Genomic DNA, 13,455 nt, shown 5'->3' on the forward strand with positions numbered 1-13,455 from the left:
AGCTCTTTTGGAGGTAATATTAGCTTATATTAGCACAAGTGGGAATAGCTTTATTTATTATTATTTAATTTGGATGTAGCCCTTGAACAAAGAGCGTATTGCTCATTCACGACGCGTCTGTTCCCTCAGTCTCCTGCACTAAGAGGGAGGGGAGAAACAATTCTTGGTTTGGTTGGAAAATGCCTGTTCTTTCCAGCAGTGCAGGCATTAACGTTGTTTTGCATCTTCTGCTGCAGCGTGCCTCCTCCGTCAGCTTCAAGTAAGATTTTCAAACTTGTCATAAAAGCAACAGTTTTTGGACTGATGGGATATGGCTGCTACCGGATAGGTCAAAGGACAGTTCAATTCATTCTCTCGATGCCAGCAGCACAGAGCTATCTGCAGAAGCTGACAGAAATAAGGTCTCAGCATTGAACACCCAGCGGAGGCACAACGTGAAGAAGGTGGCTGACAAGAGTGATGGAGGCAACAGATGGGAACCAGACTGAACGAAGAGGGAAATGAGGATTCTAGCCCAGAGGTGATTGCTGAGCAAAGCTGAATTGCTGTATAATAAAAGATTTGATACTGATGTTACACCAGCTATGATCTAATGAGTAAGCTTGATTCCTGGTGTGTTGCATGAAACCACATGATTCCAGATTGAGGCAAATGAAATATGTACACAAGCATATATATTATATATATAAGTACTGTATATATAATATATATTAATGATGATGTAGTACAGACAGCTTAAAGAGTGTATGTTCATGACTTTTTTTTCCCAGAGGAACAGAACAACACAAAGTAACCAAATCTGGCTGTGTCTGCTCTGAAATTCAGGGACACTTGTCTTGAATGATTCTTTGTTTTTTGTCTTTTTTTTCCTTGGGTATAATAATACTCAGTGGTCATTTCTGGTGCCAGACACTTTTACAACATAACTCAGAAGGACATCTTCTCAATGTGTGTTTTATACTTAAAAACATTTAGGCTTTTTTTAAACTTAAGAGCTTTCCAAAAATTTCAGAATTTTACAGGCTGTCATACGTACACTGCTCCAATTTTTACAAGCCTTACTGAAGAACAGAAACGTTGCCTTTCGATTGCGTCCCTCACTCCCGCCACCAGTTGAATCATCTTTCTCCTGCGTAGAGAAGGTATAGCCACACCATCAGAATGCAATGTGGTTTGTCAGATGTTTACAGGACACTCTGTTCCTTTAGATTAGGTTATTTAAATTGTATTATTTAGCCAAATCCTGCTGGATTCAGTGTTGTAAATTTAAGAGGCTAGAACTACTGTACAAGTTACTTTTGTTTCTCGGACCTTCCATTACTGGGACAAGAAGTCTGGAATTGATAGTACCTGCCCCTCATTTTTGATACATGAAAATATTTTATTTATCGATGTGATTTCTCAGTGGATGAATATTTTAATCTATTTAATAGAAAAGCAATGTTCAACTTAGCTTTTACAAACTAGCTGTAGCATTTTATTTGGGTTACTTGCTATTTATACATAGAATTATGGGTACTTCAGACTGCTGCGATGTTTATAAATTTTCCAGAACAGCCATCTGTCATCCATCTATTTCTTTTTCTTTCTTTAATCCTTGTCTCATACTTAATAGGAGGTTTTGGTACCCTTTATACAGGATTGTCGATGATTGTAAAGTGCCCTCTGCAATCAGCTAGTCCCAGTTCAGCAGTGCGAATAGTTTTAATCGTCATATCAAAGTTTTAACCTGGTGTATTTGAACGGAAGAAGCCCATTTGTTCCTCAGGCTCACATACAGTTGCTCATTGATTAAAGTGGGGTTTTTATCTACATTAATTTCTTTTGGGATTGGAAAATGAGAACTGGTGTTTGAGGCAAGAGGAGGAAAAGGTGATCGTGTGCTTTGTGTTTCTTTGCTGGTTCGATAAAATCAACGAACTGTTTTTAGTAGGGTGAATTTCCAGAGCCTTGTGTTGGAAATCGTCCTAAACGGTCTATTGTTTGCTGAAAGTATGTACATGTATCTTCCATGCAGTGTTGTCTTTTTCAAGCTTTTTAAATGAAATTAAGGGTCTGATGCCCCTCTCCGTGATGGCTGCGAGCTGGTCTGTCCATGCAACCTGATGCTTTTCTGCCTTGCACTTTGCAAATTTTGAGTCCCTGTGCAGCAAATCATTTAAGCACGTGTTTATCTTTAAACCTGTTAAATCTAACCCAGTCCTGCAGAGAGCTCTTAAGACAATGCAAGGTGCTTTTCTGGATCTGGGCCCTTAGGTGGTGTGCAGGGAATACACCTCAGCAAACGAGAACGGCAGCAATTCACACTGCTTCAGCACAGGAGTGTAAATGGTAACACGCTCTTGGAGTGGAGTCAGGTCCTTTTACTTTCCATCTGTCAGTGCTTAAGAAACCACCAGCTATCTCTAGCAAGATGAAAAGTAGCATTTATAAACAATTTATAGAAGACTAGAGTGACTGCCTGACTTTTAATTCCTGATTTTTTTGTAAAGGTTTAATGTATTGTTTACAATTAAGCAGTCCTATTTGAAGAACTCTCTTACACTTTATGTACATTTTTAAGAGATGAAAGCAAAAGCTAAAGCTCATTCTTCTCCTGGCTTTACTGAAATACCAAAAGGTGGTTGTTGTTTTGTGATTGTGTTTTTCTTTGTTTTTTTTTTTGAGATCTTTTAAGCTGGTAGAAATCAATATATTGATATCTCGCTTTAAGATATCTACAGATTTTTAAGGTATCTGCAGATATTTTAAAAGCTCTGTAGATCTTTGATATCTGTGCTCAGGTAATTTTACACAAAAGAAAACAAATCTACGGTAAACTTTAGATATGAGCCTTAAACTTGGGTGGGACTAATGCTAAATGATTGTCATGGAGCATTCTTGCAGGCTTAATGTGTTACGCTTTTTAGCTAGTAGTGTAAGTTGTCCATTTGTTATTCGGTCCTTTTCTGCAGTTAATATCTCAAGTCTGTTTCTTTTTTTTTTTCCTCAAAGCATATCAGCAGATTCTTAAGGGAGGCTGTTTGTGGACAGAGACAGAGAATTTGCGATTCCTTCCCACTATTGCAAACTGGCAGATCATATGCCTGCACTGTTTACGCAGTGGCACTTGAAAGCCTGATGAATTTGCAGAACTGCCAGTCCTGCGAATCCAAACGTGAATGCTCGATGTTGTATATTCAATGTGTTATACTGTCTATGTAACAATCAGTGTTTTAGGTCCATTCTTTTCTGTTCTAGTCAGTCCTTTCAGTGTTAAGAGCATCCTGTAAAATTTAAATATGTTGAATTGTCCCAGCCCCACCTCAACCTTATGAAGCCATATTGTATTTTTTTTGGTGACATGTACACCTGCTTATGCATTTGTACATGTAATGTAAATTTGAAGTATTTTTAACAATGTGTGCCTTTACTCTAAAGTGATTTAAAGTAAACAGCAGTATGTTCTATGATATAAAAAATAAAATATTTTAACCACCGTTTCTCTTGAAGGCATTTATTTTCCATATTAGTATTTTTGGGAACAAGCACTGATTAGCTAGGTCTAGTACGCAGCAATTTTACTATCCACCATGTTTTTCTGAGCACGAGCTTCAGCTGGAATAAATACCTCCCACCGAGGGGCATCTGACTTTAATGCTGAAGGAAGGAAACTAGATTTTTTTTCTGCCTACTGCATGTTATCAGTAAAGAAAAGGATGAGTTTCCCTGCCCTGCTGAATGCCCAGGGAGACTAACTTTTCAATGGAAGCATCCAAATTTGGAGTCCGGAGTTAGGCATGGGGAGTGGATTTGGTTGTTTTTCTTTTTTAACTTCTCTCCAGGGCTCAGTCGTGCAAGGAGCTGATGGCCTTAGTCCCAGCCCAGCAAAGCGCTCAAACACCTGCCTGGCATCGGGCACAGATGGTTACTGGTGCTTGCGGTGCTGCCCTCTGCGTGGGAATCAGAGTCCTCAAGTGGAAAAGGTGTGGGGTTAGGAGCAGAACTTTCAAACGGAGCCAGGTAGCTCAAAATGAGCGTTGCTTTGAAGGGGTGGGGGGAGCTGCTAATAAAAAAGACCCTGTACTCATGCTGAAAGCATGCATCTAAGCAGCACTCTGCACGTACAAGGCACTGGCTCGTTAGTCACTACTTGCATGCTTTTCGGTCAGTGGCCAGACTTCTTGCCTGTACCCCAGTGTGAAGCAAGGTTTGCGGGTGCAGTCCTGTGGTCCTTGATCCAGCAAAAGCTTCCAGCACTTGCACTTTGAGCTGCGGCTGCGGAAGAAGTACTGAGTAAGCACTTTCTTTTTTAGTTACTGTCAAATACTGCCCCCGAGACTGGCGGCTGACGTGTCACCGCACAGCAGGTTGGCTCCCGGGCACTGCTGAGGTGGCAGCAGGAATCGGGGCAGCAGCCCCCTTCGCACACCCTGCGTGGCCACCAGCGTTGCCCCCATACAGCTGCCTAAGGATATGCTTATGATGAGTTCTTTTCTATGCTCAACCATATTAAAATTTTGATTTTTGAGGTGAATTAGCAGTGCCCAGATTTCCCCCGGAAGCTGTTTGTTTCGTGAAGCATCTGAAAAGCACTGACAAATATCTCTAATTAATTATCTCAAAGTGCCAGGCAGTAATGGGAACTACAGCTGGAAAAGAAGTACAGTCACCTGTGTAACTCAAAGATCTCATGTACATATTTTCCTGTTTCTAAGCCTGAAATAAATGTTAATTTTAGACTTGAGTGCTCTGAGAGTGGCTTTATTGCGAGATGCATATACTGCAGTATTTGCAGGGGAAGGGTCACCTCCCCAGCTCTGACTGATGGACCGAATTCAGGGTGATGCTGAGTGCTGTTGAAATGTGCGTTGAAGAGTTCAAATCCAGAACACAAGGAGCTCAAAAAAACTGAAATGGGTCTAGTGCCTGTACAGGTGGAAGGTGCCCCTTGTCCTCTGTGTGCTGTGGTCTTACCACAGTGGGGCAAATGAAGCTTCCCCTCTTTGGGAGAGTACAGCAGCAAAGATGGGGCTGGCCTTATCCTCCCTCCCAGGAAGCAAAAGGTTGGTAACTGGCAGTGTGTGCACTCGTTTCCTTGACAAGACCTTCCCTTGGGCCCTGCTCTGCGCCAGGGGCATCCCAAATCAGTGCTCGCTTTTGATCTCTTGGGGTTTTGCATGTCCCTGGAAGTGCTGCAAGGGAAGCTCTAGTGGTGTGTTAGGTCGAGAAGGGAAAAAAACGCTACCACTTTCACACTTTTCTCATCCAAAATACTCAGTACTGATGCACTGAGACTGATGCATGAAGGAAAGTGGAAAAAAAAAAAACAGACTTCTAGGAAAAAAAGCTGTGTTTAGACCATGAATTCAGTTTAAGGGGCATCTCCTCCCACCCAAGCAATATTCTTTCACTGGTAAAACCTCCCTGCTTTTGGCTACAAAGCTGGTTTCACAAACTGGGCAAAGTAATTCAGAGGGATGTTTTGATCAGTGTGCACGTGCCATTAACATGCGGTGTCTCTGCAGGGAATGATGCGCACACCTGCCAGCCCCAGGGATTATTTGTGAAGTCCCTGGAGTCCTCTGGGGCCAAGAATGGGTTGCCCAGGGAAGTGGTGGCATCACCGTCCCTCGGGGTGTTCAAGGAAAGGTTGGACGTGGTGCTTAGGGACAGGGTTCAGTGGGTGACATTGGTGGTATGGATGTACCAGATGATCTTGGAGGGCTTTTCCAACCTTAATGATTAAGATTTACCATGGAACGAGCGCTGAAGGCTTGTAGGTGTGCACTACCAGTGAGCATCTTCTCCATCTCCCTGCATTTCCCTCCCGGCTTCCGTCCCCGTGTTGTCTCTCACCTTGTGATTACAGCCTGAGCTGGCACCGAGCGCTGCGGGTTTATTCTCGTTCTGCTTTATCTGAAAAATACAACAGCAATGGTTTAGTGCCATCTAGTGACCTCAGCCGGTATGCCCTGCGTGTTTCAGCGCAGGCGGCTGGGCGACCTTGAGGCTAGCCCCCAGAAGGTGAGCTGGGGGGTACCTTGCAGAGGGCTGGTGTCTGACTGTCATCAGCGGTGTGCCTGGGGTCAGTGACAGCGACCCAAACCAGGAGCAGCCTGTCTGTAAGGACTGCCTGGCGCGCTTTCCTTTAGCTTTCCTCTTGGTGCAGCGACTGATGGTGGAGAGGCAGATGCTTGATGACTCCGTTCCAGTGTATCAACCTACGCCATTCACGTTTTAAAGTATCTTCTACAAAGTATGACTATGTTCCCTATGTACTTCAGGGAAAATATAGGACTACACTGCTAGAGAATTTCCTTATTACACTTGAACTCTACTTTTTTTTTTTTTTGTAAAAATCATTGTTTTACACATTTGGAATTAATGTTGATTGCTTCATTTGTAATGTTTCAAGGATAGGCTTAGTTTGCCCCTCATGTAAGACCTAACCTCGGGAGAAGCCCTAGCTCATTTCTTGTGATGGTTTTGAGCCTGGATGGTTCCTCTCCATCGCCAGCGATTTCAACCTGGCTATGACACACTGAGGGATTTTGGTGTGCAGGCCCACTAACTGCAGCGCTCCTGGGCACGTGTCGTCCAGATCCTGCCCTACACGTGCCTCCTGGGATGTCCCGGCCTCCTGCTGCCCAGGTACGTTAGAGGAAGGCTTGTGGCACACAACACTTCATGGCACAGGCTACACTCTGTGAGTGTGCCGAGATTTGTCTCTCCCTCTTCAGAGCAGCTACCCAAGCCATACCCGAGGCAAACTGTTTATTGATGAACACACTACAAGGAAACTGGCAAAACAGAAAAGTAATGGGTAATCCAAGTGACATACCACTGCTCAGTTACACAGTTACGCAGACCATTATGCACAGCCACGAAGCTATGAGCCGTAGATCTCAGACCCAGGGAGTCACACACAGAGCCAGCACGGGGTGCAGCTCTGTACGTCCTGAGGCGCAGGTCTGCTCCTCCACACCACGTCCGAGACCAGATGGAGAGCCTGGTCGATAATCCCAGGAGATGTCCTCCAGTGCGTGGGTCTGCTACCAGCTGTAGGTGACACTGCTGCCGTCGGCACGTGCCCTCTGGTCGTCTTTGGTGGGTTTTACACAGCATCCTTCATTCAGGTTCACCTTTTTGTCACCCTCACATTGCCTCTCCCCCACCTGAATCCCTCCTAAATAAACGGCCTGCCCCCAACTTTCTCCCCACCGGTCCCAGTTTTGCTATAGCCATACCTAAATGTATTTTTCATGACACCATTACTGAGGCAAGCACAGCCTTACACAGTGCTACAGACAGAGATACCTGCTGCAGGCAGCCCGGTTCCTCACGTCCCGCCTCGCCTGGTTGTTTTCCCACTGGGTTTATCCTCATTTAATTATTAGACACAACTATTCCACTTTAGCCTTGATCCTTCTGCAAGCTCAAACCAAGCACTAGCAAGACCTTGTCTGGCAGCTCATACACCAGAGAGCTGCAGCAGAAGTGCCTGTTTTCCACACTTCGGCCACACACTGCCCTAGGCCACTCGCTGCCAGGGCCGTGGCTGCACGGGGCTGCATGCTCCAGCGGGACCTCTCACTCACAAGTCACCCCCTGGCCTGACTGACCTTCTCCAAGGACGTGCAGACCACTCTGGATGCTCGTAAGCTCAATCCCTTCCGGCTGGAAACCACCACGGCAGTTAGGACAGCAGCGTATGTGAGATGTTCACCTGGGCATGTCGGTGCACTCCTTCCTTTTGAAAGAAGCAGAGCATGTACAGAAGGATAAAGGACAATGCTGTCATAACCAGTAGCAAGTACAGGATTATGTGATCAAGTGCTGCATAGCATTAGCTTTTGGTGACCCATCCGTGTAAATGTCATACCAATAATGCACAGTTAACAATTTGCTATTGGTCTCTGATTCTAACAGTTCCTTATTTTCTAGGGTGATCCATCAACTTGCAATTTGTTGTCCGCTTTCCGGTTTCTCGGCGTCCTTCTGCATGCTGTCTGGCTGTCCGAGTACCTCATCCCAGCAAGGACCATCGGTTCACAGACAGATGTCATTAGTCCTCTGGTCTGGAACAGAACCCAGCTTTTGAGAACAGGCACGTGAATATACACCACCAGGCACGGAGACAAGCGCGACACCTCATCCCTGTTCTACTGCAGCTACAGATGTCACGTTATCCTCCCACTGTCCCACTAGAGGTGAGCCAACACATCCACAACCTGCCCTCCTACCAATTACCACAGGAGTTCCCATGCTGACTTGCTCCACTGGTGTATAACAATATCCTCCCGTGGTCCCCAACAGATTGTACAAAAGCAGTACATACGTTTCATTTAGTTGTGCATTTCCAGCAGTGGTTGGTGAAAATTCCCTTGTAGTACGGGACTTCCATGTATTCCCCATGAGAAAGGAGCTAAACCATTACAAAGGCATCTAACCACCAATTTGTTCTTTCAATAGCTAACAATTGAGCTTGAGTGCAATAGATGGACATGATGCTATTTAATCCTTCAGTTTGTTGTTGTTATTTTAAACTCGGTGGTTGCTTTTACCACATGCCAAATTTGGCCATCGCAGGCAATTACCACTGTTGATAGAATCATAGAATATCCCGAGTTGGAAGGGACCCATAAGGATCATCAAGTCCAACTCCTGGCACCGCACAGGTCTGCCCAAAAGTTTAGACCATGTGACTAAGTGCACAGTCCAATCGCTTCTTAAATTCAGACAGGCTTGGTGCAGTGACTACTTCACTGGGGAGCCTGTTCCAGTGTGCAACCACCCTCTCGGTGAAGAACCTCTTCCTGATGTCCAGCCTAAATTTCTCCTGCCTCAGCTTGACACCGTTCCCACGGGTCCTATCACTGGTGATAACGGAGAATAGGTCCCCTGCCTCTCCACTCCCCCTCACGAGGAAGTTGTAGAACGCGATGAGGTCCCCCCTCAGCCTCCTCTTCTCCAGGCTGAAGAGGAGGCTGATGCTATTGTTGCATCAAAGAGAGGTCTGAAATTTATTACCAGTTTAGAATCATAGAATGGTTTGGGTCGGAAGGGACCTTCAGCCATCACCCAGCCCAACCCTGCTGCCACGGGCAGGGACACCTCCCACTAGACCAGGTTGCCCAAAGCCCCATCCAACCTGGCACACATCCAGGGCACCCACAGCTTCTCTGGGCGACCTGTTCCAGTGCCTCATCGCACTCATAGTAAAGAATTTCTTCCTTTTATCTAATCTCAATCTACCCTCTTTCAGTTTAAAGCCATTGCCCCTTGTCCTGTCACTACTCGGTAAGAAGTCTCTCAATCTTTCCCTTTAGCTATTGAAAGGCTGCAGTAAGGTCTCCCCAGAGCCCTCCCTTCTCCAGGCAGAACAACCTTGAACATGATTCAAAACTCCCACCAGTTTCATACAATGAATCACAGAAGGGCTGAGGTTGGAAGGGTCCTCTAGAGGTCATCCTGTTCAACACCCCTGTTCAAGCAGGGCCAGTTGTCCAGGACCATCTCCAGATGGCTTTTGAGTATCTCCAAGTATGGAGACTCCACCACCACAAGAGGCACAGCCTACATTTATATGAGTTACACTCTTGGATGTATTCTAGAACAGTGCATGCCTCACATGTCAATTCCCTAATTCTTTCCCCAGGTTACGGGATTAATATTAATTTTGGCCCATTTCGCTTTATCTTCTCAAACTAAAATTTGTGGTTACCTATGGACAGTGTGGTTTTAGCTTTGGATATGCTCAGTGGCCAAAAGTACATCTGCACCATCTGAACAGCCAGGTAACCAGGCGATATAACTGCACCCCCTATTATTATACGGGTTGCAAAGGTACCATTTGGATCCATGCAACTTCTGTGGCTGACCCATACTGGGATCCAACGTGAATTTATTACTTCCATCTCGTTTTTCAATCCTTGTTTTCTTACAGAGAAAAATCCATTATTTCTGAAAGGCCTGCTAACAAATGCTTATTACCAAGAAGCCAAGCATTCCCATTGTCTCAGGGTCTCATACTAAGATTCCTTTGGCATCTTTCATGAAGGAATTAAAGTTATTAACAGCAGTGATGTTCCATGTCCAAACTATTGCTCTTACACCTAGAAGCCTGCAATGCTTTAATGGTATTTGTGATGCTCCTTAAAACGATGAGGGGCACCTCAAAGAAGATGGTTCTTGCAGAGGTTGTCTGTGCTCCACACCTGTGATCAATCCCGCAGCAACATCTGTGTCTGAAAAAAAATTCAATCTCCCTTGTTAGTTAGTTAAAAACATTCTCTTTGATTTCCTGGCAGCAAGTCCCATCTACCCATGAAGCTTCTTTCTTTGTTTCTAGTTAGTACAGTGTTTCCCCAGAACAGAGCCACTATTACCCCTGAATTTTCTCTAGGCCTTCCCCTTGGTACGTGGGGTGTGCATTGGACCACATTTCCCAGTGGGGTTTGATTGTCATGTTTTTCTATATTGGTATTCTGTTCACAAGCTGTGTAACTCCACAGAGCTGCTTGAGCCCATGCTCTCTGCTGAGCTGACTGCTCCAGGATCGAGTTGGTGTTTGAGGCACACGATTGTTTAGCCCATTTACTGTCCATTTTTTCAATTTCTGGGCCACAGCTATATAACAGCTCACAAGGGCAATCACCGGTACCTAGCATGTTCTTTGCTCGCACGGCCCAGCACACAAACTAGCGCTTCGTCCCACCTCAGCCCTCCTCCTTTGCCCATTAGCTTCAGTCTCACCTAGATGGAGCTAGCAGCTTTTCCCACCATCCTGAAGGACTGCAGATGGTAGGAAATAAGATTTAACTGATACAGCCGCATCCCTTCAAGGAAATTCTGTACTGGTGCATACATCAAGTGGCTTCTGAATTAATTACGAATGGAGGACCAAGTATGTTCAGTATTTTGCACAGACACCAAAGTGGTATTAGCAGTAGCTGCACAGACTGCAATGGCCTCTACCCCTCTTGGTCCACCAATAGCAACAAACACAAATTGGTACAACCCCCTCTTTGATCTCTCTAAGGGGCCCACACAATCAATTTGACACTGTTCAAACATTCCCCTTTCCCAGGGGTAGAAGACACAACCCAACACAAACTTACAATTCAGTGCAAGGGGGTTCCACCGTCCACATACCCCACATCTCTGGATTTCTACAGAAATCATGAAAATAGGGACTTTAAATCCCATTGTCTTACACCTTTGTTGTGCCTCCTGAGACTCCTTGCGACCCTTCTGAGCTTCTGCACTGTAGCAGTAGTGGGAGTGGAAGAGGGGTCTCCAGCTGGAACAACTTTACATATTGCCTCTAATTTTGTTTTCATTTCCATGCCAGTACTTCACGACTCACATCACCTTTTCATCTTCTGAAGCAGTGATACAATAAGTTTTCCCTTGGACAGATGTCCGTGAACTAAGACAGGAAATTCCTTCCTAAAGTGTTTGCCCCCCACACTTTTACCAGGATTATCTGCCCATCCAATTTATCCTCCCTTATGCACTTCTACTTCTTCTCCCCCCCACACTTTTCCCCCCTCCTACTCCCAACATCCAGCTTGATTTACCCAGGAGCAGGGGACCCCAGTAATCTACTAATGCTGCTTCTGATCCCGTATCAACTAAGAAAGTGTTTGTAACCTCCCACTCCCCCTTCAACAGACACTGCACCTCCACGCAGTCTCTTCCCCCTGAATACCAAGTCAGTGAGGTGGAGGTTAATCCCACTGACACCAGGGGCTGAGACTCCTAATCTTTAAGGTCTCTCAGCGATGGGTATAGTTTTCTCTTTGGGATAGGAGGAGGAGGTGACGGCTTTGTTTGCTTCAGTTTTTCCCAAATCTCCTCTTGTTTAATCCCCTTTTCCTGAAGGATTTTTTTCATTTTGGCAAGTAAAACTCCCGTGGGCTGACTATCTAGCTCTCCTTCATTCACTCCCTGATTTATTAAATATCTCCAAATTATTCCTCTAGGGATGTACGTCCTTGTCTTTACCCCCACCACGTCCTTCTTTGCCTTCTCTTTTCCCTCCGCTCCCACGAGGGTCCCCAAGTTCTCTAACGTAGCCATGCACTCGTGGAGGGGACGGCCAATTAAAGTCGACCCCAGGCTGATGAAAAACCCCTTATGCACCTCTGGAGCACGGCAGGCCAGTACCCCTACATCTGCCTGCTCCACATTCACCCCGAGGATGTCGAAGTCAGTGGTCACTGGCTTCTCCTGCTGCTTTAGCACCCGGAGCACCACATTCCCACACACGTAGGCTGACGCCTCCCGGACGTCTCTCCAGGGCGCCCCTTCCATATTATCCTTGAGAGGCTCATATTCTCCCAGATTTCTAATCACCAGCCTTAAGATCTCTCCCCCCAATGCCTCTTCGGGGGGCAAGGCTCTGATAATCGCCCCCACCTTGGGCCAGGGCAGCCCTATGGCTGTTACCACCTGCTTCGCCGCCTCGTATGTGAAAGGGGTGTGCTGTTCTAAAGTCCAAATTCGGTTTACCCACACAGGCCATCCCTCCCTCTGTTTCTTCCAAACTTTCTCTTTTCTGGACATATCCCCCGCTCCCTGGCTTCCATCTCCCTCCGCCGGCTTTATTTTTCTGGCCCCCACCCCTTGCACCGCAGAGTTTTCCTGGTTCTCCACATTCCAGGTATCCCCATCCCACATCTCCAGGTTGCAATTTGTCTCGCTCAGAGCCGCTACCTTCCTTTGGTCCAAGCCTTTCCCGAGGGATAACAGCTTACCCAAGCACTGCACTTTCTTTCTTAACCGGGCATTATCAGCATTCTCTGCCCTGAGTTCTTCTTTCATTTTTCTTACTTGCTCAGCCTGCTCACTTAGCAGAGCGTTATCGCAGCGCAGCTCGAGGATTTCGTTGTGGGCCACCTGCAGGTTGTTCTGCAAGGTCTTTATGCATTGCTCCTTCTCTTCTACCGTGGCTTGCAAGATACTGGCCAGATCGAACAGCAGCCACTGCAGAGCCGAGCACTTCTTTTCTCCTTTAGGATGATACGCGGCAATGTAGTTTACCCAGTGCCTTTCAGCGGCTTTGAGAGTGGGATCCTGGCCGACCACTTTGTAATCCCAAGGATCCCCCCCGTGCTCCAGCATAGCCTGCACCAACAGCCCCCTCTCCTCCTGAGTCAGAGAGCTCTCCGACTCCGGCTTCTCCTTCGACTTCGTCCCCCTGGTTAGCCACGACATCTCGGTGTCACCAGCCTGCTCGCACCCCTCACTTGGGACAGGACGGGACAGGACAGGACGCTGCCTGTACCAGCACTACGAGGAAACCCCCAGAGACGACCAACGCCGCCACCCACCCACTCGCTCACTCACTCACTCACCACACACCGGTCCCCAGCACCCCCTCGTCCTCCTCCTCTTCCTCCACCACCAGATGGCGGCTTCGGGCTCAGCACCCCGGCTCTTTGTACCCCCGGGGCGTGGCGGTGCTGG

The 13,455-nt window shown here is 46.5% G+C and overlaps 1 protein-coding gene across 2 annotated transcripts in view; it reads left to right on the top strand.

The window, feature by feature from the left end:
* The window catches only part of TRABD (TraB domain containing), a 33,326-nt gene extending 29,844 nt beyond the window's left edge, over positions 1 to 3,482 (top strand). For both annotated transcript variants that reach the window (XM_035559329.2, XM_035559328.2), the window contains exon 10: positions 237 to 3,482. In XM_035559329.2, the coding sequence (XP_035415222.1) occupies positions 237 to 414 (178 nt within the window). In that variant the 3' untranslated portion in view covers positions 415 to 3,482. The remainder of the gene's footprint in view (positions 1 to 236) is intronic.
* Positions 3,483 to 13,455: the final 9,973 nt, after the last annotated feature.

The sequence above is a fragment of the Cygnus atratus genome, chromosome 1 (assembly GCF_013377495.2).
Source record: "Cygnus atratus isolate AKBS03 ecotype Queensland, Australia chromosome 1, CAtr_DNAZoo_HiC_assembly, whole genome shotgun sequence".
In the NCBI taxonomy this organism is placed as follows: Eukaryota; Metazoa; Chordata; class Aves; order Anseriformes; family Anatidae; genus Cygnus; species Cygnus atratus.